The 25,037-nt window shown below is 47.1% G+C and overlaps 1 protein-coding gene across 4 annotated transcripts in view; it reads right to left on the bottom strand.

The window, feature by feature from the left end:
• Nucleotides 1–25,037, bottom strand: part of DFFB (DNA fragmentation factor subunit beta) — a 355,076-nt gene that overhangs the window by 122,507 nt on the left and 207,532 nt on the right. For all 4 annotated transcript variants that reach the window (XM_069610255.1, XM_069610254.1, XM_069610257.1 and 1 more), the window contains one exon: nt 9,894–10,020. In XM_069610255.1, coding sequence (XP_069466356.1) covers nt 9,894–9,999 — 106 coding nt within the window. In that variant the 5' untranslated portion in view covers nt 10,000–10,020. The remainder of the gene's footprint in view (nt 1–9,893; nt 10,021–25,037) is intronic.

Below are 25,037 nucleotides of genomic sequence, written 5' to 3'. Positions count from 1 at the left end.
CTTTTGGAAGGCCCCGACTTAGTCTTTTGCCATCGACGACAGGTATTCCACCTCTCACCATCCGCAAACGGATGGTCAGAGCAAGAGGGCCAATGCTACATTAGAGCAATACCTACGGGGTTTGTGTCTTCAATACCAAGATACCTGGTTGTCGGTGGTCCAGCATGCAGAATTTGCATACAATAACTCGGTCCATTCGGCTACCTGTGTCTTGCCCTTTTTTGCCCTGTACGGACAACACCCTTGTTCTCTGCCTCTAGATCCTATGCTGCCCGCTGATAATCCAGCCGCTCATGTATTTGTTTGCAACCTGGATAAACTGCGCATGGACATCCATGCACACCTTGTTCGAGCACACGTGCGGGCCAACCACTTTGCGGATGCCCATCGAACACCATCACAAGGTGGGGATGATTGTTTGGCTCTCCACACGGAACCTTACTATTTCAGGTAAAAAAGCACTCCACCCTCGCTATGTAGGCCCGCACAAGAAACCATTAATCCCATGGCGGTCCGCTTGTTCCTTCCTGCCAACTGGCACGTGCATCCCATTTTTCACGTGTCATTGTTAAAGCCCTGCCACCCAGATACGCGCTGTCCTGCCCATCCTGTTCCAATCATGGTGGATGACGAGGAGGAGTAGGAGGTGGCGGCTATTCTAGATTACCGTTCACGTAATGGTTGTCCGTACTACTTGGTAGACTGGAAGGGGTAAGGCCCTGAGGACAGGACCTGGGAGCCTCTTCCTAACATCCATGCCCCCTGTTCTTCTACGCAAATTCCATGCCTCCAGGGGGGAGGGGGAGTGCCACTGCCTTTGGGGGTGGATACTGTTACGGTTCCACAATCCCGTACCTTAGTCAGGTCTTTGCGACTGTATAGGCTACGACCTGCTTCACGTGGGAACCGGTGCGTTGCTGCCCCATTCCTTCGGTGTTGCAGATTACCATGGAAACGAGCTGTGGCAACGTTCAGTGTCCGGAAACCGTTGACGGAGTTGGGTGATCAGGTCAGCTGGCTACTGCCACAGGTTCCGCCTCCCACGGCCGCATAAATGTTGTTGCAGTGCCAACGTTCGCAGCTTCCGATTGCAGCTACTTTCCTATTCTTTGTGTTACTAGTTTTCGGTATTTCTGATTCTTTGTTGCTGACCTCTGCCTGCTACCCGGACTGCCTTTGCCTCTCGTCCCTGAAATTGAACTGCTTCTTTGTTGCCGACCTCCGCCGACTACTCGGACTGCCTTTGGCCTCTGGTCTTTACCTAAATCTCCATTGATATTTCACTCTTCATAAACAAACTCTTCAGTCCGGATCTCCAAGCTACGCTTAGTTTACGACCACAGCTACGAACTGCCTGCTGTTACGCCAACACCTGCTACAGGACTTTTCACATACCTCTACTGTCTGTTGCAGAATTCCTTGCGCCTCTTAAAAGTAGTGCACATTCAGGACGCTCTGCAGCTATTCTTCCGTGCACCATCCCGGATCTAGTGCGTCCCTCGTGCCGCCCAGGCTCAGATTACCCTACTAACCTTCCTTGTTATTGTGTTATCCTTTTCGTTGTTCTTTGGACTTCCTCTTGCCACAGTTCCTCTGCGACTTCCATCTATTTCCAAAATAAACCGGTAAGAAAGCAATTTTGTCTATAATCGACGCTATTGTAATCCATTTGTATAGTCGGGTAACAGTTCTTACTGTTTTCTAGGACCTAGGGGAATAGAGTAATTACATCCGTGCATCCCAGCTAGTCTGGAACGCTCTACAGAACTTTTGAAAGGTGAATGACCATCACATAGAGTAAGTCAATATTCTCAGTCTAAAAATGATATTGACCATCTTGTTTTTTCCTTGCAGCCTGGTTTCATGGTAGTGTGTTCTCCCGGCTCTTTTATGTGTTCCGTTCCTCTGGCCGTGTTCTTCTTACGGCAGAGGGGTGTATCATAGAAAAGAGTTCCCTAGAGTGAGGAAGCCTGGGTTAAGGAATAACCCAGGCTCTTCAATCAAAATGGTTCAACCAGGGATCCATCACTCTCCTGTCGATCATATGTTGACTGCTCCAGAGAAGTTGGTTCGGTGAGTAACACTATCGCACACACGGTTTTTTATTGTTATTGTTATTTTGCATTTATATAGCGCCTTATATACCATTGGTATGGTCTGAAGGTGCTGGTAGGTTGAACGCCCTTGGGAACCGAAGTTCATATCAGTAGAGAGAGTAGAGATAGTCAAAAGGTGCGTGTGAGCACCGGGTATGTGTACAGCTCGTGCGGCATCGGTGTGATAGCTGTTTTCTAGCGGTGGGTGTGGTGGTTGAGAGGTCAGGAGTATGTGTTCGTTCTGGCCGGATTTATCCAGATCGGATGTGGCTGCATTAGGCCTGAGGAGAACGCCTCGCTGGGGTGTGTGTAACCAGCAGTGATTACTTAGAATGATGTGGAGTAATCGGCGAATGCTGATATGAGAACAGTTATACCGAATGGTGTCATAGTATCTCTGTGTTCTAGTTGAGTGGTGATGTAAGGAGAGAGTAAGCGTGTTTGTGAGATATGATGGGTTACATGCCCTTTCGGAGACTTCTAGTTCATAGAGAGGCTAATGGGCATGCTTCTAAAATTCACAGAGAGTACATTTCTGAATTCAACTTTCACAGAGAGGCTAATGGGCACATTTCTGAGTTCAGCTTTTCACAGAGAGGCTATGGGGCACACTTTTAATCTCGGCTTTCACAGAGAGGCTTTTGGGCGCACTTCTAAGTGCAACTTTCCACAGAGAAGCTATTGGGCACACTTCTAAATGCAGCTTTCCAATTGTACTTCTGAATTCAACTTTCCACAGAGATGCTATTGGGCATACATTTAATTCAGTTTTTGGTGAGAATAACCCTTGTTCTCCTTGCAAGAGGTGTGCTGGGCCTTTTTCCCTAATGGGTTGCATTTTCTCTGGTGTGAGCATTGAGGGGTTTCTCTACAACACCAATTATAAAAATAGTGTGTAAAATACTCCCACCTCAAAACCCTATCTGGGGACGGATGAGTATGCAACTTGGAGTCAATGTGGTAAATGGTAGGCAGCAGCAGGGCCCTCACTCAAGGGTGAGGGATTGCCATTACAGCAATCTCAGGAATTGCCTCTATAAAATCTTCAAGACTACACTTACAACATTCCAAACCTGACTCTCCACCCAGTGCATGTGCTATTACAAAACAATTAAAGGGTTGCATTTGCAAATGAAATAGAAACTTAGCAAAACATATCCCTGAAGTGGTATTTAAAATGTTGATGTACCGCTTCATGCCAAATTCCAACCAACTTCTAAGCACTGTGATTAGAATTACCTCTGGCAATAGTCCGGATAGTACTGAAGGATGTAGGACTAACTCAAGCCAGCCAACATTTGAACATGAGATTAGATATAGAATTGAGCGCTTTCGTTTCTGCACCATCGTATCACAACAAAGGGACACCTTTAAGGAGTACTAGGAATTAAGGACTTTCATTACTCAGAGAGAAAATTCTATCAAATCTCAAAACACATAACAAGTGATGTTTGCATTACTGTGTAATTGGCCACATTTGTTTGGCTCTTAAAAAAATTTAAATATATACTGTACATAAGAGCTCAAATGTGCAAACCGTGTAAAGGAATAATAAAAGGCTTATTGAGGGACGGATACTCCTGTAATATTAACACTCCCTTCTGCAAAATGCTTTAGGAAGTGAACCAACTGTAGAGTGACTGGGAATTGCTACAGAAAGAATGTGTTATTATAAGGTTGAATTCCTTCTAATTACAGTTTACTACAGTCCTACTGGGTGGAGCTCTTCTGATTCTAGAAGCAGAGCTAATATGCTATTTCCACTAGTCACTATCAATGCTATATTAGTTCTATATGCGAGGAGCTTGCACTGCAGAGGCAATTAACTGTTCCTGTTCTATGTGGGTGGTGCTCCCACTGCTGGTATGCTATTGCTATTCTACGTGAGCAGAGCTTGCTTTGCTTATTCCTCGATGGAAGAGTCCTTTGTGATGGGAATACGGACTGCTGAGGCCTACATGGTTCCTGTTCTAGGATAGTATATCTTGGATTTCTGAGGCCCTTCATTTACCTGTTCAGTGTGGGGGGAATGCACTGCTACATATATGCTGCAACTGACTACTTTTCTTTGGTAATTTTGTACATTGATCTGTTGATGAATGATTTACTGTGGTCTGTGACATATCTGGTCTATATTAGGAAGGGTGTGTGCACTCTTGAAGCCTATGTTGCACCTATTCTATGTGAGAGGAGCTTCTACTGCAGGGACCAATTCCTTATCTGTTCTGTGTGGGAATCTTCTACCATTGCTTTATTTTGCACTGATCCACTCCACCTGTTCTTCAGGATGAAAGAAAGCTTGCAATGCTGTTGCCCCGATTCGCCTTTTATGTTTGGTGAGTGAAGCCTGAATGGTTCCTTCTCAAGCTGAACTGTTCTGTGTCAGCGAAGTGTTAAACAGCTTATTCTGCTGTTGTACCTTTTCTTTGCATGCAAGGGAAGCACAGAGTGTTAGTGCTCATCTGTGAGAGGGTGCTTATTAGAGTACATACCAGGCTTAATCTGTTAATTGTGGGAGAAACTTGCTTCTGTGTAATGATGTGGACCGTTGCCTCATGATAATGACTTCCATACAGTTGTACCTTTTTGCATTAATTTGCTGGGTGTCATCATTTTTACTGGTGTGAAGGAGAAAACAAATTTTTAGTCCCTTGAAATCGCTTTTCTTCTCAAAGTTTAAAATAAAATATGGAGTAAAATACTCCCACCTCAAAATCCTGTCTGGAGCACTTCCGATAGCATTTCAAGAATGAAAGAATATGCTGCATTCCATAACATTTCTCATTGTGGGCGGCACAGAGGCCACTTGTCTGTGCATGTGCATTATCTTCTTTAAGTATACAAGAATGTCAGCCGAAACATACACTGTATCATAACACGCTTCAGATGAGATACAGTAGGAAAGTAGCAATGCAGGAGTGCCCGATTATTCCTGCATGCCATGCTTGCACAAGCTCCACTACTCTGGCCATTGAGCTCCTTCTTGGAGACCACAGACTTGAGGCAGTGGAAATAGGTTCAACACCTTTATTTGTAACTCGAGAAGGGTTGGGGGGAGAACTCCTAGAGGACCTCTATGAAGGCAATCAATAACATAAAAGGGGGATCTCTAACTAACAGTGTCAGCATGCATCCAAGTCAAGGCTCTACTATTAGGACCAAATGGCAATATAGGGCTAATTCCCTAGTACACAACGGAGGTCCAGGGTTGTGGCACCTTATGGGATTCTTTCAAAATCACCCACATTCGGCAAGTGCTTAAATCACCCCAATAAGCTTCTTTCGTGATCTTAGTGGATGTTGAATGCAAACTTGGTTGTCCTCTGTTATTGGGTATGCCCGCTAGGAACATTCATGTAGATACAGCACATATCTACCAGCCAGAATGTATGATTTCCACTGGCGTTAGGAGATACCTAACACTATTATATTACCAGCAGGGATCCTCCATCCACTAGGCTAATTGTCAGACTAAGGTTATTCTCTCCCACTAAACCAGGGTCGCCCCCCCCGCCCCCCCCCCCCTAGGCTTCAGCACACTATAGGCTCCAGCGTGGTGCTAGTTTACTGGTTCCTGTCAGGCTCTGGTTCCATCCGCCACCAGGCTAATGATGTCAATTAGTTTCTGGTGATTATTTGCTTCAGGGTCCAGGCTACAGCCATCAACAGGCTGTTAACACTACTTCTTCTCATTGGTCTCTGGTCGTTGACAGCCTCTATGCCATGTGGAGCAAGTTCTCCTTGCTGCCTGAGATACTGGACTATCTGGCATAGTCGCTTTTTCATCTCTATTCTCAATTTCTCTCTCTCCACAACAACTCTATGGAATGCCATTCTAACTTAGTTACTGCTGGTCTCCTGCTGCCTTATACACTACTTTAGCAGTCTTAGATGTCAAAATAAGGTGCAAGATCGGTTACCCCATTGATCCCTTACGTCTGAGTAACATGATTGAGTTCATGATCTCACCTACCCACCATGAGTTTCCTTTCCCCTTCACATTAATCTTCTGTGTGGGGTAGCTCCATGCCTGCAGTGCTCAGCATTTCCGTCATTAGTTGGTTCAAGCACTGTGGGCCGAGGGTTATAGATGGTGGTCACCGAGTTAGAATCAAGTAGAACTTTCATGGAGGCTTTGCAAGTCTGGAGTCCGGACTCCATTCCCTTCAGCTCCACAATAACTCCATTCCTGAGGCCGTCTCTCAACTTCCCCAGTAATCCTGGCCTCCAGGATGAAATTGTCAACCATGGTGCAGGTGAGTTTCAGAACTATAAGCTGTTGACAAGGCGTGGCTGCTGTACTCACTGTACCCTCCGTATTACAATTGGCAGGCTGTTGGTCTATGGATCTCTGATCCCCATTACAATGTATCAGCTAGGGCAGGGATGCAGGGGACACTAGGGTTTTACCCATGCAATAGATACCATGGTTGCCCATCAGGGGAGGCTATTCCTTATGAGAAGGTTTTGGGGTGGCCTGCTGGTTGGGGCTCAGTAGGCCGAGTGGACTCTCGAATATCCCCATAAACCACCTCCAGGATGTGCATAGCTTAGTGGGTGGCTTCACATGACCCCCTAGAGTTCCTCGTCCACGCCCACTGCCTTTCGATATGCGACTTGGTCACATTATGCTAACATGGTTAAGAGTAAGCCAACTGCTAGAAAGGGGGCAAACATTCATAAAAAAAGAAAATATATCAAGTTGGAATGCTACGATACCAAATGCATGATAATAACACTGCAACAAAAGAAAGAAGCGAATACAAATGGAAACTGTTTCAAGATCGAATGCTAAATTTTTAAGACTATAGTCATAATACAGCTATACAGCACAGCAGTGAAAAGCAACACAAAGCACTTGAGAATAGGAAAGTGTGCCCCCTGGGGAATTATAGTGGAAAACAACTACAGAAACAGTAATAATGATACCTTAACTATCTATCTGAATTTTTCTATGGCGCCACTAACCCGTAGGCCTCAGGGTGCTTACAAATAAAGATAGAGACAAGGAAGAAAAAGAAAAACACCCCGGAGAACAAGTCTAGATCCAAACACAGGAGAATAGTATGAAAAGAGGGCTTGTTTAGGGTGTTAAAAGAATTGTTTTTTGGGTCAATCAGCCGAGTCCAGCGTCAAAGAGAAAGGTTTTCAAATGCTTCTTCGAAAGAGCAGTTGAGTCACTATCAACAAGATATTTGGGGAGGGCTTTCCATAGAGAAGGTGCCCAGGAGTTGAAGATAGCTCCAGCAATTTTCTTCAAGATAATGCGTGGTTGCGTCAAGCGGGCAGTGTCATTGGAACGCAAAGTGCATCCAATTGACTTCTTCATGAGTCTAGTTGTCAAGTAGGATGGAGCTTCATCATGAAGGCAATTGAACACTATTACTAAGCCCTTTTATTGTAACCTGTGTTGGATAGGCAGCCAGTGTAAACTCCTTCTGGCTTCTGCGACGTGTGCTTTGCGGTTGAGACCACATGCGGCACGTACAGCGACATTGTGAATTACCTGCAATTTTTTTATATTAGTCTGTGAGGTGCCTATTAATAGGCTTTTACAGAAATCCAGTTTGCAGTTTATGGTACCAGTCGCTATCATAGCAAGATTTGCATCAGACAGAAAAGGGTGAATATGCTAAAGTAGTTGGGTGTAGTAACAACAGGAGGATTTAAGGTAGCTAACCTGACGATTGAAAGATAGTGGGGGATCAAAGAAAACACCTAGAGTCTTTACTGTTTTAGAAACGGGAATGACATGTTGGGAAATAGTGAAATTATCATATTTTGAGACAAGCTTTTTTAGCTTTTGTTGGGTGCCCAAGATAAGAAGCTCAGTCTGTGAGTTGTTGAGAGCAAGTGAATTCATAGCCATCCATTTTTGAATCACGATACAAATGTTGTTAATATGCTCAGAGTTATTGATGTACACCCCAGATTACCTCAACAATCTGTGCGTCAACGGCATAATTTGCGACGTAAACACCCATGGTAGACGGATTACACAGGTATCGAGTAAACATTAAACAGTGGTGACAAGCATGACCCCCCTGAGGCACCCCGCAAGTTAGTACAGAACTGTCGGAATATGCTTTGTCCTTAGTAACGTTCATCCTTCTTGGGCCCAGGAATGATCTAAACCATGCTGTGGCCGAAGGGGGTACATCTGCCCACAGTAGATAGTCTATCCGCCAAAAGCTCAAAGGCGGTGGATAGATCTAGAAGCAGAAGCAGTGCTGTATTTCCTTCTTCAATAAGGCCTGCAATGTGGGACTTCAAATCTAACCGAGCCGTCTCAGTCCCATGATTGGGACGAAAACCAGATTGCTGCACAGCTACTATGTCCTCGTTTTCTATGAACGCCTGGTACTGCATGTATGCTATTTTGTCCAGAATTTTAAGAATGAAAGGAACATCGATTATAGGTCGCTAATTGCCAACTTTAGCTGGATCAAGATCGTCTTTTTCAATAGTGGCGTAACCCAGGCCTCCTTGATATTCTCAGGTAAGTAGGCCTATTGGAAGGAGCAGTTTATGAATCTTGTAAACCAGGGAGCTAATGTAGAGATAAACTCTTTAAACAGAGATTCAGGAAATATATCACCTTTACAGGAGGTGGGTTTAAGTTTGGAACTACCTCCATGACCTCCTCTACTGAGACTGTTTCAAAGGAAATAAATGCAAGATCAGGGGCAGGTGTTTCAGCCACGCTAGTGGTGGAGTCTCTAGAGGCAGACAATAGTTTTACTTGGTCACATATTTTTTCCTGATATTTGTGGGTTTTGTCTATGAAACCATTGTGGATAAGTTGGAATCAAATGTCTGCAGGTGTAGGGGAGGTAGTGTTACATCCTTTTAATTCCTGTAGAATTGAAAAAAGCTCCTTAGGCCGCGATTTAGCTTCTAAGATCTGGGTATTTAAATTAGATACTTTGGCTTTAAAAATCAGAGATTTAAAACTATTGGCAGGCTGTTTATAGGCACTATGATTTGACAGCTTGGGATTTAATATGAACTACGCTAACAGGGATTAAGAGAATAATGACTGGTAGTTACGGAGCACAAGACAAACTATACTTTGACGAGACCAAGAATAAAGCTCATATCTAAAACAGTGTTGAGTTGTTACATAGACTTTAAGAAAGTCTGCAATTTGGTTTATTCAAGCGCATGCATGCAGTAAATGTATATGTGGGGATAGGGGAGTAGGGAGGTGGGGATGGAATCCGGGGAGGGTTGGGCATGGGTATGGAGGGGGGACCCCCATAACAAAACAAAAAGAAAAAAGGTTGAATTTAGGTCGACCAAAACTAGTAAACCAAACTGCTGATTTTCAAAAGTGTTCATGACTACTAAAGCACAGCCTACTCCCTACACGTGTTTTGTGTGTCCGTCCCCAGCACCCTATCCCAAGGCTACATCGTGGGGCAATCTCATAATAATGCTCTACTCAACATGTTTCAATGTGTTGTCGCTGGGCACACCCTCCACCGCCCTGTGGTTTAGGAGTCATGCACACAAGTGGGTGGGCCGGGGGGGTAGGGTAATATGTCTATTGCTTTCGCTTATGTGAGAATATATTTAATATATTACCGTCTAGTGGCGCACTTCATTTTCTTGCTGCCACATTGTTCCAAAAGCAGAGTCTGGGTTTATTACAAGCTCTTGTCAAAATAACACTTCTTGGAGTCTTGCTCATCTTTTCCAATAGTGTGCTTTTCCTGATTGAAATATGGCATGTCATCATCATATTTACAAGTGTTTTGTGATAAGCAACACAAGTATCACATATTTACCACTTACAACCCTGCCAGGTCTGTCCTGGAGTCAGCAGTACTAGCTCGGTGTTATCTGGTATGCTTCTGAAGTACTCTTCAGTCAACTCGGTTCCATCCTCATATAAGCACATACGACATTTCGAGAAAGGCAGCTAGACCCAAAAGATAATAATGAAAGGTTTCAGTCACGGTGTTAAACAAATCATCCAGATATTGTAAAACTGATGTTCTGTCCCAGAAAATAAAAGAAACTAAAAGGATAGTATTGTATAAGAAAATTGAAAAACCATAGACATATTTAGGAGTTGTATGTTCAGATTTCAAACTTCACAGATGCATGCTTGTTTGGGATGTTGACTGATAAAGGAGATTTTTCACGTTGGAAATGTTCATTAATTTATTTGAATCTTTGGCTATGCAGAGAAAACAAAGCCACTGACCAGTTGTGTTTAGTTGGTCGCTGATGTACCAGTGACTGTATCTTCAGACATATCCCTCACTGTCCATCTCAGGGCAGGCAGAAGGGGTATAACGTCCTTTCATCAACGATCAGAGTATTTATTACCAAAAACACTCATTGAAATATATATAGAATGGTTGGGAAAGTGTATATAAGGGGTGGGTGGGGTAGGGAGGCACCCCTAAAATAAACATTTTGATGAGTTTTTTCGGTAGAAAATACACATTTTTAAAAAAAAACATCAAAATTGTGACCGCCAATGAAATTACAGAGCCGGCAGAAGGACTGGCAGCATGCTCCATCTGATTTAAGTGCATCGAAACAGAGACAAGGCGTTTCCAAGGATTTGGGACACTTCGTCACTGTGGCTATTTCACCACATTATTTGAGGCATTTTCTTAAGGGCAAGAAGTTAACAAATGATAAACATATGAAAAAGTGATTGGTTTTGAAACAAACCCTTCACATTGAAGGGAATTACCCAATAGATTAATATTGGCAGACTTATTATTTTAAACCCCATTTTAAGGTTGTTTAATGATTGAAGGGGGTCACATGGACTTCACTACAGCTGTAATGATTTGAGAAAGGAGATTATACATGCTTCCGTTACCCACACAAAGTATGCTTCTAAAAGAGGTTTACTAACCTTCTCACGTAACGTTGGATATGAGGACATGGTGGCCATTGTGGTACCTGAAATGCTTGATAGGGACTTCTGGTGCACAAGTATCAGGTGGCTTTGTGGCTTATTATGTAGTGTCAACTTTGCTACAATACTCCATAGTGAAGAGTTCCAAGGGCCCGCATATAGCACAATGGGCGTTGGACATTAAAAAGGTGGGGATAGCCGGACATGGATATTCTGCGCTTAACTAGGACAATGAAAATGGAAGAGGGAATCGTTTCTGACTCAGGTCAACTGTTGAATATACTTACGACGTCTCCAGATGCAGTGCTTCCATGATGAGTAGAGAGGGATGGTGGGTTGGTCAGAAGTGGTGTTTTCATGAATGGTAAGGATAAGGGAGTGGTGGAAGTGGGCCAGTCGGCATGGGAGGTGAAAAGGGCCATGGTACAGAGATTCAATGTTACATTGTGGTTGTCTTACAGTGTGGTAAGGTAGCAGAGGCAAAATAGGGCAGGCGTAGGTGAATGTTACCATTGGGAACTCCTGACAAACTGGGTATACCATAACTCAAGAGTCATTATGTTTTTAATATGATGTAATGTCAGTGTGGATTTTTAAAGAAGAATACTCTATTGTGAGTATTCCGAGCATCCAGAGGCATGGAAACTGTTCTCCTGAACACCCGTGAAGAACTGCTTGCATCCCTTGATTCCAACTCCCCTGCTGTCCTCTTCCTTCTTGATCTCTCTTCTGCATTTGACACAGTGAACCATTCCATCCTCATAAAAAGGCTCCACGATACCCTTGGTATTTCGGAGCGGGCACTGGACTGGCTTACCTCCTTCCTAACTGACAGTTCCTCCAAAACCATTCTGGGCCCTTTATCGTCCCCCACTTCCTCCTCCACCTGTAGCATTCCCCAGGGCTCCATTCTTTTGCCCCGGCTTTTTAACATATACCTTTCTCTGCTGGCATGCCTCATTTCCTTCTTCTCCCCCAACTTCCAGTGCTACGCTGACAAACAACTCTTCTTCAAACTTCCTACTGATGTCCTTGCAACCTCCTTCATCCCAGACTGCCTCACTGCCATCCAGGCATGGTGTACTGCTAATGACCTCTGCCTCAATGCCAGCAAAACAGAGATTCTCCCTATTCGGTACTGTGAGGAACTCAGGGTGACAACAGTAAGACGGACACAAGTGATCACAGTTCAATGGTGTTTATTTAACTGTATGCAGGATGGAAAAACACCTAACTTTAATCTAAGATGGGAACAGGCGTCGACCATCAAATGAAAACTAAGGCAGTCCTTGTGGCATTGTCTCAAATAATAAAGGCCTATACTAGGAAACCTATTGCCAAACCTCGCAACTAATACAAAAAGGGTGTGGGATAATTTTTACGAAAAGAAAGAAGTGTTCGTAAATAATGTGTCAGGATGCAGTAGCCTGGAACTCCCGTCCCCATGTTTAAAGCACGGGTAAGATGGGAGCTTGGATCACAGCACACACTCAAGCTTTCCCAGCACAATTTAACAGTTCCAATGGCAGTAATCAGGACCATCGATTGCCAAGTCTCGTTTCTTCTTGAAAGTCCAATGCCTTCGAGGGCCTGATGTATTCACAAAACAAACAAACACAAATTTCTCTTTGCAGTTCACGTCAGTTGATGAAGTCAACCTCGGGCCCCCCTTTTCTGGGCTGACCCTTCAAAACTGTTCCTCTTTTTAATGACTTCAAGCTGTTGTCCTCCCTCTGCCTCTCCCTCTGTTCTCACAAAAGAAAGTCTGTTCAACTGTTCGCTGTGAACCTTCCTTGGGTTCATGTGATTGCTTTCCATTTTTCAGGGTGTTAGCCTTCCACCCCTGGATCGCCCTCTGCTGGGCTTGGACCCTCTATGACAAGAGGGACAGTGTACTTCCCCTGTCCTGCGGTGTCTCATGGTTTCCAAAACGACCAGCGGGACAGTGTACCTCTCCTGTCCCCTCCTTAGCGTCTCAATGTCTTTACAAACAGTTCATAGTGGACATTCCTTGCCTTGTTGACACACTGTTTCTCGGGACTTTAGACTTTGCCCCTTCACATTAGCACCCCTCTTCTGGGTTCACTCTTGCCAACTTCACATTCACTTTGTAATGTTCACGGGATTCACTTTCCCCTTTTACTTTCACCATGCGGGATTCACATCCCTTACTTTCTCAGGTTTGCAGATTCAAGTCTTTCGATTGTACAAGGATTTTACTAGACCTCCAGTATGACCACTTTGACCTCTTCTGGCTGCTTTCATTCGGCCTTCTGGTTTCTGTAGTTTCAGAAAACGGGGATCGAACAGAGTCTCTTGGGGTGACACCCTCGTGGTGTGGGTTCCCTCTGCAGCTGGTCTCCCCTTAATACTTGTATAGTTCTTTCACAGTTCATTGAACTAGGTTCAAACTTCCAACTTTGCGTTCTTCATTCAACACAGCCTGGCTCTTATCGGTTCTCCCCTCGACTCACCGGCTGCGACGAACCGCTTGGATTTCTGCTTTATTGGAGTCAAGGCCGGTACCCTGGTAGCCGGCGTTTCCCTCACTCCCGCCTTTCAGCGTCACACGCTCGCTGTACCGTTGACATCTGCTGCAAGACACTTGTGCTATTGTCCGTGGTGTTAGGCTCTCCTCAACAATGGTTCTGCGGGTATGGGACAAAAAGGGCAAGGTCACTTCTTTCCTCACCACCCTCTCGCTTCACGCCGCCTTTCTCCTTCTCTTGAACTGCTGTGTTTGCTTAGCCGGCTCGTTTTGCTGTCTGCCATGCTCATAGTATGCTCTCTTGCTCCACCTTTTACCCCTGTGGGGAAAGGAAAGGGCTGTCAGGTGCATGTGTTGTTATCGCCAGTAATTACTGAACTCTGCCTGACCCTTGGGTTAAATACCACAAAAGAAAAAGTAACTGCTACCCACGAGTGACTGACAAACTGGCTTATATCATCGAGAGCCTAGCAAAGTCACCCCAAATTAAAGCAAAACAGATGATCACACAAGTGCTGAAAAGGAAACACGCAGTACGCCAAACAGGTCTATTTTAAAAATAGATTTGTTTAACAAGTTTTAACGAGTTATCCAAAAGCATTCTCAAATTGAAACTTCCTTATGAGAAAATTGGTACCTGAAAGAGTTACTACATATACACACACACACACACACCAACAAAAAAGCAGAAAAGCAAAGCAACAAAAATAAGCAACGAAGCTATATATTCTTAAATGCCAAATATATACCTTTGGCTTTGTGATACTAAGATCAATCAAAAGTGGGTACAACATTTCGAGTGAAACACACATTTTTGTCCCTCATTATGACCCTTGGGTTGGGACATGTCAGGTAAACAGTTCCATCCTTAGTCCGTTTTCTATCACAGTAACAAAAAGTATTCGTATTGGAAAAAGAGAGGATTCAAGTGTCCTACAGGCTAGGTGGGGAAGGTGTGTGAAATGCACGAGAATGACCGGGATGCAGAACAGAACATAGGAGATTGTGGGACCAGTAGTATTCCATCATAGGAGATTGGGGTTTCAAAAGATGACAATCAGAGGGACGGGATTGGCAGGGTAAGCGGAAATAGCAGGGTTTGTGACATGAACAAAGGGGATTGTAGGATTGGTAGTGTTTTGTCCGATCAGGTTGGGAAAGTGGAAAATGATAACCAGAGGGATGGGAAGAAGAAGAATGGGGAGTATTCGAATGGAGACCGGTGAAACAAGGATTCTGGGAGTTATGCTTTTTGGGTGTTACTGGGTTTGGGACCTTAGAGGATTGATTTCATACGGAGGGGATATTGGATGGGGGCAGGAGAGTTCTAACGGGAGGAAGGGAGGCAGATGCAATACAGCCAATGAAAGCCTCCGATATCTCGCCCTCCTCTCCTCTGGCAAGATACAGCGCTGCCCTTTGGCCATTCTCCTGCGCATAACCCTGGGCTCCCCTACCCAGGTGATCTTATCCTGCTCATCTGCCTTTCAGGTCGGGATAAGAGAAGGTCCTCCCTTTCTTGGCCACCTGAATATGGGATTCTTGAGCTTTGTTAGGTGAGATACCATTGGGTATTTCACAGTCCCCTGCACCCTACTTCTTCCCTTCACTCGGGCCTTCCTCCATGGGCCCCCCCCCCTGCTCCCTCCTCTGAAGCCAGGAATCTCCGAGTCATCTTGGACTCCTCCCTTTCCTTCATCCCTCATATTCAGGACATTGTCAAGAAGTCCCACTTTCAGCTCTTCCTTCTCAGAGGAACTCTACCCTTCCTCAGCTTTCCCCAGATACTCAATATTACCTGTGCCCTGGTTCTCTGTAGACTAGACTATTGCAACAGCCTCCTCCTTAATTTTCCTTTTTCCACCCTGCAACCCCTCCAGTTAACCCAGAATAGGGCAGCAAGTATTATCCTTGGCCTCAAGCCCAGGGACCGCATCTCTCCTGCCCTACAAAGCCTGCACTGGCTCCCGGGCCCAGCACAAATTAAATCAAAATCCCTCTGTATCATCCACAGGGCTATCTGAGGCTGGGGACCACTCCATCTTCAACGCTTCCTGACCAAATACTCCCCTTCTAGACTCCTGCGTTCCTCTGGCACCAACTCCCAGCGTTTGAAGCGGATTGCTAAACAGAGAGCTGGTGGTCGATCACTTTACTCGGCGGGCTCCCTCCTGTGGAATAGCCTCCCTCTCTGTCTGTGTCTTGAGCAGGACCTCCAAAGTTCTGAAAAAGTCTCAAGACCTTTCTCTTTACCTCTTCCTTCTCCTCCTCTCTTGCCTGCTAATCATACAGTAGCGTGACTGATGTGCAGGGCCCTTATGTATCCTCAGGGCCCTGGCCCTCCACATCTCTCATCCCGCTGCTGTCTATTTACTGCACTTACTTAGGCTCACTCTACCCATGGGAGGTTGCACTTGCTTCTTCTCTTCTTAGCACTTCACCCTTAGCACTTCGCCATGTGCATCACAGCACCTATCCCTTACGCCCCTCCCCTGTGCACTTGCACGTTCGGAACACTCACAAGGCATAGTAAACTCCTATGCAGCTGATTTTCTCTCAGCTTTTCTCTCCTCCAGCGTCATACCTTCTGGTGACCGGGCACTTAACAAGTTCCAATAACATAACATAACAGTAGGTTTGTCTCCCCTCCCTTTTATTCTCATTATTTGTTTGAACTATTAATTCAATTATTTTCTTTAATTCATTGTCTATCTTCCCCTGTCCCCACCCTGTTGCCCTGTGGGCGCTTCCAAACAGTTTTGTAATTGTATAAGTGCCTAACAAATGACCAATAAATAAATCAAATAAATAGTGAGCGTCTGCACATAATGAAGGAAGCAGTGGTGTACATGAATGTTGAGGGAAGTTAAGAGACCACACTGTTGGCCTGATTGACGAGGGCTGCATGAGGGGATCTTGGTGCAAATATTGCCAACAAAAGAGTAACGTTGCGTGGGGCCACCCACTCGATGCCACCCAGCAAGGTTGCTCTCCCTCTCTCCCCCCACCCCCTGCAGCTGGTCACTTTCGGCCGAGAGAACACCTCCAGTAACTGGTCCACAGTACCTGACCCCACCGACCCATTTGCTGCTCTAGAGCGCCATGGAGAAGCACAACAAAATATTGTTTGGGCATTAAATTTCTCTTCAGTTGACAATCAGCATGTGGTGCCAAGTTAACTGTGACAGTGGAAACTGCTCTTCTGAACACCCATGAAGACCTGCTCTCAAATCTTGACTCTCCTCTGTCCTCATTCTTCTCGAACTCTCTTCTGCTTTCGATACAGTAAACCACAACATCCTGATCACTCATCTCTGTGATACCCTGGGCGTCACAGTACAGGCCCTGGCATGACTCGTCTCCTCTCTCTCTGACCGGCCCTCCCAGGTGAAACTCTGGTCCTTTCTCTCCTCTACTACTCGCTCTTCTTGTGGTGTCCTACAGGGATCCTCCCTTTCCACCCGGTTCAATATCTACATGGCCCCCTTGGCCCAAAGGATCTCTGCCTTTACCTCTAACTTTCAGCGTTATGCGGATGACATGCAGCTCTCTTTCAGGCTACCTTCGACCTCCTCCACCTCCTCGCTCATCTCCGACTGTCTATCCGCAAATCAGGCATGTTGTGCTGCTAACGATCTCTGCCTGAATGCAAGTAAGCCAGAGATCGTACTCACTGGGACCCCTGCTCCTGCTTTCTCAAGTGAGAAAGTAGGAGCAGGGTTCTCACTCACTGGCCTGCCTCCCTTGCCCCTGTGCCCTCACCTACCAATGAGGCAAAAGATCTTGGAGTCATCGCGGCTGCACTCTCTCCTTCTCTTCTCACATCTCAGACATCTCCAAAAAGTCCAACTACCAACTGCACCTTGTCTCACTTTCCCCCAGAGGCTCACCACGACGAGAGCCCTGGTTCTCTCTAGGCTGGACTATTGCAACAGCCTCTTTCTCAATCTTCCTACTTCTACAACTCATCCAAAACAGAACCGCAAGACTTATCCTTGGCCTCAACCCCTAGGACCACATCTCTCCGGCGCTGAAATACCTCATCTGGCTCCCTGTGGCTGCAAGGATCAAGTTCAAGACCCTCTGCATAATACACAAGACTTTCTGAGGCCGGGGCCCGCACCATTCTGTTCTCATTCCCAAAATCTACCCACTTGATATCCCATACCTTACCACTTTCTTTAACTCCTGCCTCTCCTCTTCTACTTTTCCCTCAGCCTTCAAACATGCTTCGATTATCCCTATCCTAAAAAAAACCTCGGCTGACCCACTCCTCACCTCTAACTACAGACCCATCTCCCTTCTTCCTTTCCTTTCCAAACTCCTTGAGCGTCTAGCTTATTCCCAACTCTCTTCTTTTGTCTCCTCCTCCTCTATTCTTCCTCCCTTTCAATCTGGCTTTCGACCTAAACATTCCACTGAAACCGCTCTTACTTTGATCCTCAACTCTCTCCTCTCTGCTCGGCATGCCAAGCAATCATCCATCCTTATTCTCCTTGACCTCTCTGCTGCCTTTGACACTGTCGATCATCCACTCCTCCTGCACACTCTCTCCTCCTTTGGTTTCAAGGGCCCTGTTCTCAATTGGCTATCCTCCTACCTCTCTTCTCGTTCCTTTACTGTCTCTTGGGGTGGTCAGACCTCTTCTTCCTTCCCTCTAACATATGGTGTTCCTCAAGGCTCTGTACTTGGTCCTTTCCTTTTCTCTCTTTATACATCACTCATCACCCCTGTTATCTCCTCCTTTGACATCTCCCATCACTTTTATGCTGATGATACTCAACTCTTTCTCTCTTTCTCCTCCTTCACACCTGACATTCATCTCAAACTCTCCTCCTGTCTCACAGCTATCAAGAACTGGATATCCTCCCGCTTCCTCTCTCTTAACACTGATAAGACGGAAGTCCTTTTCTTCCCTTCCAACTCACTTCCTTCTCCCTCTCCTCCCCCATTCATTCACTTTCCCCCCTCCGACCTCCCTATCTCCTCCAAGGCTCGCAATCTGGGTGTTATTTGTGACTCCTCTCTCTCCTTCTCGCAACACATTTCACTTAACTCTCACTCCTGCCGCTTCCATCTATACAACATTCGCAAAATCTGTCCCTCCCTCACTTTCCATGCAACCAAACTCCTTATCTCCTCTCTCATCTTTTCCCGGCTATTTTACTGCTCCCCTTTATTCTTTGGACTTCCTGCCTCCCAGCTTACCCCCCTCAAATCCATTTACCACTCTGCTGTTCGTACTCTTTGTCTCCTTACCTCCCGTGATTCCATCTCCTCCTCGCTCTCTTCTTCTTCATTGGCTACCTTTCCACTCTCAACTAAAATTCTGCTTTCTCTGCCTTGTTTTTAAATTCTTACATGGTCTCGCTCCTCCTTATCTCTCCTCACTTCTCACCTTCTACTCCCCCTCACGCCCTCTTCGTTCTGCTGACCGTTTCCTCCTTACTGTACCTCCTTCCCCATGTGCTTATTCCAGGTTTCGTTCCTTCCAACTTCTTGCTCCTCTTCACTGGAACGCACTCCCTCTCTCAATCCGCTCTTCCACTACCCTTCACTCATTTCGCACGTCCCTTAAATCCTTTCTCCTCCACTCTCCTCCTTGAAGATCTTCCTATTCTCTCTTCATCCCCCCTCTCCCTCTTCTGACTCCTTAATCCCCTCTCCCTCCATTCTCTCACCTTCCTATTCCTCACTTGTTCTTTTCTATTCCCCCTCGCCAATCCTACTTCCTCTCTACCTCCCCTTCTCCACAGTTAACTGCTTTTTGCACTGTTTTACTGTCGAATGATTCATCATGTAATTTTGCTCACATTGTTTATTGTTTATTGTTGTTCACTGTATGAGTTGTTCCATTGTAGAGCGCCTTGGCATAAAGCGCTCTATAAATAAACAAATCAATCAACCAACCATCTACAATGCTCTCTTCCTAAATACTCTCCCTCTATCGTCGTCCTCCAATGCAGGTGAGCCGCTTTCACAAACAGAGATTTGGGGGTAGATCTTTATCCTCTGCAGGTGCCTCCCTGCCTCTCTCCATCTTCAGCCAGAGCACCTTAAGTTCCGGAAACTCCTCAAGACCTTCCTCTTCTCTTCCTCCTTCTCTCTCCCTCTCCCTCTCCCTTGCTAACCTCATTTTTCTCCCCACCCTCCTTCTCCTGTTCAGTTTTTGCTGACTGGTTGCCTGGTTCACCTCAGGGCTTTGCAGGTCCCAGGCTCCCCCGCCAGTCATTTGTACTTGCCTGCGGGCCGCCGCACTTTGTTCAGCATTACTGCACTTTCAACTTAAGCTCCATGAGCAGGGCAACCTCTCTGCACTTAACCCAGGGGTCTGCTGGACCGGACTAGTTTGTTCCCCCCTGCCCTCCATCGTAGCACCTCCGCCTGTACGTATGCATGACCTAAATGTACTATGAGCAGTTAGTTTGTCTGTCCTATAGAGACTTGACTGCAGAGTTATGGAGTGAAGGATGTATAAAGGTCATCTGAAAACATAAATCAAGCACTGAGTGACTGGATGGACTGAATGAAATGAGAAGTGTTCCGATCACAAGAATACATTCTCAGTGGGTATACGTAGAGGATAATGTTTCTCAAACTCTCCTTATAATGGTGTGATAAGAAAATACTTAGGCGACGATAAGCTTGTTCATCAACCAATACGAGGATGATACTCTGTTGTGGATAAGAGTAAATATTGCGCAGGGCATAATTCGTCTGTGCGATTACCTAGCCATCATCCAGTCCTGGATGTCTAATGCCTACCTCAAACTAAACCCATCCAAGACTGAATTCATCCTCGTTGGTCTGCCCCCTAAAAAACAACTTGTCCAACAATGGCTCAATGATATGCACCTAGAAGGACTTAATCCACAACTCGGGGACTACGCAAAATCCTTAGGCTCCACCATTGACAGCAGCCTATCTTTCCAGAACCACACATCCAAGAATGCCCAAACAGCCTGACTCCGAAACTCTACCTCTGGACTGTAGTGCATGCCCTTGTGGTCTTGCACACCAAATGGGGGAAATTATCTCCCGATATGGCTCTCCAGCTGCTCACTTGACTCCCCTAAAAGCAGTCCACCATGCTGCAGCACGTCGTTTTATGGGTGCACAGAAATTTGACTGAATCATCCCCATCCTACGTGAACTACAGACCAGGATATTGTCAAGACTGCAGGTATCATCTACAAAGCAGTCACAAGTACCACACCAGTGTAGCTGGCAGCTACGCTCCACATATCTGGTGGCGCATGCTCCTCATGGAGCCAAATCGGCCAACCAGATTGGAAGAGGATCCGCAAACAATCCTTCTCTTGTCATGCACCCACCTTCTGCAACTCGATCCCGGTATCGGGTCGGCATGCACTCACAATCCTCCAATTTAGCAAATCTCTCAAAAAATGGCTTTTTCAATCAACACCTAACCAATTTTACTAGGCAGTTTCCCATTCTATCCATTATTTTATTTTGCTTATGGTTTTTTCCAATGGAACAAAAATCAGTTTTGGCCATGTCCCCAAATTAAGCAATACAGGCCATGCCCCCTCTGCACATGAGGGCAATCAACCTTAGGTGTGGTACAGAAAGCAAGGAACACAAGGCATGTTTTGGCAGGGGTACACACATATTCGGGTCTCTTGCTTGTAAAGCCTAGGTAATCAAGCAGAATCTAACTAATATGTCACAACAAGGCAAACCCATGTCTGAGGTTGATTGTTCTCTCATTCAAAGGGACGTGGTGATCTCTAAAGCCCAGCAGAGCAGGCCAGGATGAGGGTGGTGAATCTAGCTTACCAAGTCTCTTGCACCCGATTCATACTCTGTGAGAGCAAATCTCTACTTCATCTCCAGACATCCTGTTACTTGTTCTGTTTGCAGACATCTTCACGCTTCCAGGATCCACCACGGACCCCGTCCAAATGAGAAAGAAGAAAAACTACGTCATTCATATCCTGAATCCTGCTGCTGCCCTTGGTCTCCCTCATTGGAGCCTCTCTTTGCATGTAAGGGTACATGCACTGTTTAATGCCTTCGCTCCCATCACAGAAAAATAATGGTATGCAGTGCACCAATGAAATGGACTTTATTTTTCATCAGTGCTCTCATGAGAGATTACCACGCAGTGTGTCTGCAAAAGTGCAAGCTCCATCCAGTCAGATCTAAAAACGTGGTGCTTTGACTCCAGGAATTGGAACAGAATGCACTGGTCCAGTTAACTTCTTTAAAAGCCTTTAAAATATTTTTGTCAAGATAATTCTACCTCAGGCTCTTGCAATGTCAGTTGCAGCATTATTTCCCACATCTTTCGATTTGCTTAGTGGCTTCAGTCAGTCGTTCAGCACCTTTTTCTTTTGGTCATATCCTCCCCACCGCCCCTCAAGAATCAACATATCAATTTAGAGTGCAAAATAAGCAATTAATGTCCAACTCATACGTAGCATGGAACAGGAACCAATTAAAACAGCCCATTAGTGGCAGCTTGCGGTAGTAAGGTGGGAGTGGGGAGATAATGAGAAGAAAGGCCCTCCTAAATCTCAGTTCTGGGACTTCCAGCACAAGTGTCAGAAACAGCAGCGCTGGGGGGGGGGGGGCGCTGTTGAGCGGCCAGCAAGATGGCCGATTAGCGTTTAAGCTCCGTGGCCCGTGAGCTACACATCCGCCATAATCAGCGGTTCTGGTGATACATACGAGCTGGGACCTCGGGCATTCTGCTGCCCATCGCCTCCGCTACACCCTGCCCCGTTTCTGGGCGAAAACGGACCCTCTGAGCCACTTTTCCGCCGGCGAAGGCCTCCGGGCCGCGTGACTCTGCTTACAGCCCATCCCCCCCTTCACTGCCCCGCGAGGGTTCATCTCCTGCGGCTTGGTGCGCGGCCACTTGGGGCACAGGCGCTGCCCCCTTCTGCCCTCCCTCCCTGGCCTGCCGCTCCTGAGCGGGGCTGCCATCCGCACCTCGCTCCCCCGGCTGGGGTGCGCCGGAGCCCGTGACCTGCCGGCGAGAGGCTGCCGCTCCTGCCATTGGCGGCGCCGCCCCCCCTGCGGACACCACCTGGGCGCATCGGCTTTGCGACTCTGTCGCATAAACCTCCTGTCCCCTGGGACGGCTTTGGCGGCTGGCAGCGCCTGGCCCTCCCCGCTGCGGCGGAACTGCCATCCGCGCCCCGCTCCTACTGCAGTGGTGCCCCAGAGACCGTGGCCTGCTGAGGTGGCTGGCCCGCCGACCGCTCCTGCAGCGGTGACAATCCGAGGACACTCCGGGATACGGCGGGGGCTGCTGGAGCGGCCCCTGCACAGACTCCATCGGTCCTCGCTACACCGAGGCTCCGCCACCGGCTTCGCGGACACCTGCACCCTACCCTCCCTGCTGTGGTGCGCCGGAGCCCGAGGCCCTCTGCGGGCAAGATACTCTGTGATACGGCGGGAGCTGCTGGAGCGACCCCCGCACAGACACCATCGGACCACCGCTGCATTGGGGCTCGCTCTCCCTGCTACGGGTTCCTACCGAAGATTAAGGACCCGATTCTGCCAGGACCCACTACTGCGGGCTTGAGGCCTGCTTCATCCCGGCTGGACACACACTCTGCGGCCTGCGGGGTATCAAGGTGAGGAGAGCGAGGGAACTGGTCGCTGCACATTGCCCCCTCCTCCCTTTCCTCATCCCTGGGCTGTGACTGTTCCACCTTGGGGAGGAAGCTACTCCCTAGCATACTAGGCTCCCCTGCGGCCAATCTTCTGTTGCTGGTGCCACCCTGAGCGTCCCTTATTCTCCTCTCTCTGGTCTGAGCACCTGGACGCACCCCGTGCCTCCTGACTGAGCTGCCCTCCAGCACCGACCTCCTTCGCTTGGGGCCCCCTGGCTCAGAGGCCTGTGCCGCAAGATACTGTCCCCCCCAAACCACACTGCCACCTTGCCTGCCCCGGAATTCGCCAGTCGGAGGTGCTTCTTCCCTCTGCCTCCTCGGCAATTGCCGTACCGTCGCTGACTAAGGGCCCAGTCCCTCTTTAATCCTCCTAGGCCCCTTTGTTGCCTGCCCACGAAAACATTCCCTGTTCTTATCAAGGTGCCCCCGAAGATGTCCAGCAAGGCACGAGGGGCCAACAAGGCTGGAGCAATGGACAAGTTTGCCAAAGCCCTAGCCAAACAAGACCAAGCTGGGGCTGCCCCTCTTCAAGACGACTCTGATGCTTCCTCATGCCCGCCTCAGCCGGACCTTACATCACTTATGGAGACCATGGGCAAAAACGTTGCGTCATTTCACGAAAAATTTGATGATATTAATGCCAATGTAGCCTCCCTACGCATCAAACTGGATCAGCATGGTAGTAGGCTGGGTGAGGCCGAGACCAGAATTGGGGCCACTGAGGACGAGGTACATGTGCTCCAGAATACGGTCTCTGACTTTGTGCGAGATATGAAGCAGGTCAAGGCGAAGTGCGATGATTTGGAATCCAGGTCCCGCAGGAATAACATCCGCATCGTAGGGGTTCCTGAGACAGCCCTCAAGGGCAAAATGGAAGTTGCAGTCGAGGCCCTTCTGAGAGACCTCCTGGGGGATCCCCAACTCTCCCCCTTCTTTACTATCGAACGTGCCCACCGCTCATTGGCCTCTCACCCCAAGCCAGGCAACTTCCCCAGACCGATTATAGCCAAGGTTCTCAGCTACAGAGATAGAGACCACATTCTACGGCTGGCCCGTGAAAAAGGGGAACTGAGATTTGAGTCCCAGATCATCCGCATTTTTCCGGACTTCTACGTCAAAGTTCAAATGGAGTGAAAAAAATGCTCAGGGGAAGGGGGGTGGAATATGCCATGTTATTCCCTGCTAGGCTGAAGCTCACCCACCGCAATAAACTGTACTTTTTCACTGTCCCTGAGGAGGCGGTGAAATTTATTGAGTCCCATATCCCTGTCCCTGGCCCTGTGGGTGACCCCATTGATGAGGATTGAGCCGGCCTGCCATGCACCTGTTACTTGAATCATGGTGGTATTACGGCCACGCCCGTTATGTGTAACTTGCTTGTAATTTCATGTATCTGCATTTTTGTTAACTCTCCTATTCCCGTAACTCATTGTGGAAATCTGATATAGAACATGGGTCACAGTTGTATGGGACACGGTATATGGCACTTATACCTGGACTCTCTATCCCTACAGCCCTGGCTCACCGCTCCTTACTATGCTGTCTCCTCTTAGAACTTAACTTAATCACCGCTGTGCGCCATTTGGTGTACTTCACCGTCCAACTATCTTAATCGGGCTCACGGTAGCAGCTTCCCCTGCTGCAGTTGCAACGCCGAGTTTGGCCTGTTTAGTTCACTGCCTGTTCTCCTGTTTGGTTTGGGGATTGGTCCAGCCCCGTTGGGCTTGGCACAACAGCCATGAGACTTTGGGTGGGTTCTTGGGCACTGCTATGTTGGGGATGGCAGTGAGGGAGGGGGGAGGTCTTGTTGGGGGTTGTTATATTAACAAAAATGGTGAGACAGTGGTGGCTTTGGGTCTGACACATCTGGCCACGGAACATGTGGCCGGCATTCGTACGACACTGTTTGACACGCACTGCTC

Source organism: Ambystoma mexicanum, chromosome 8, assembly GCF_040938575.1.
Source record: "Ambystoma mexicanum isolate Mex_15411 chromosome 8, UKY_AmexF1_1, whole genome shotgun sequence".
NCBI lineage: Eukaryota > Metazoa > Chordata > Amphibia > Caudata > Ambystomatidae > Ambystoma > Ambystoma mexicanum.
This window is presented reverse-complemented; position numbering and strand designations above follow the sequence as displayed.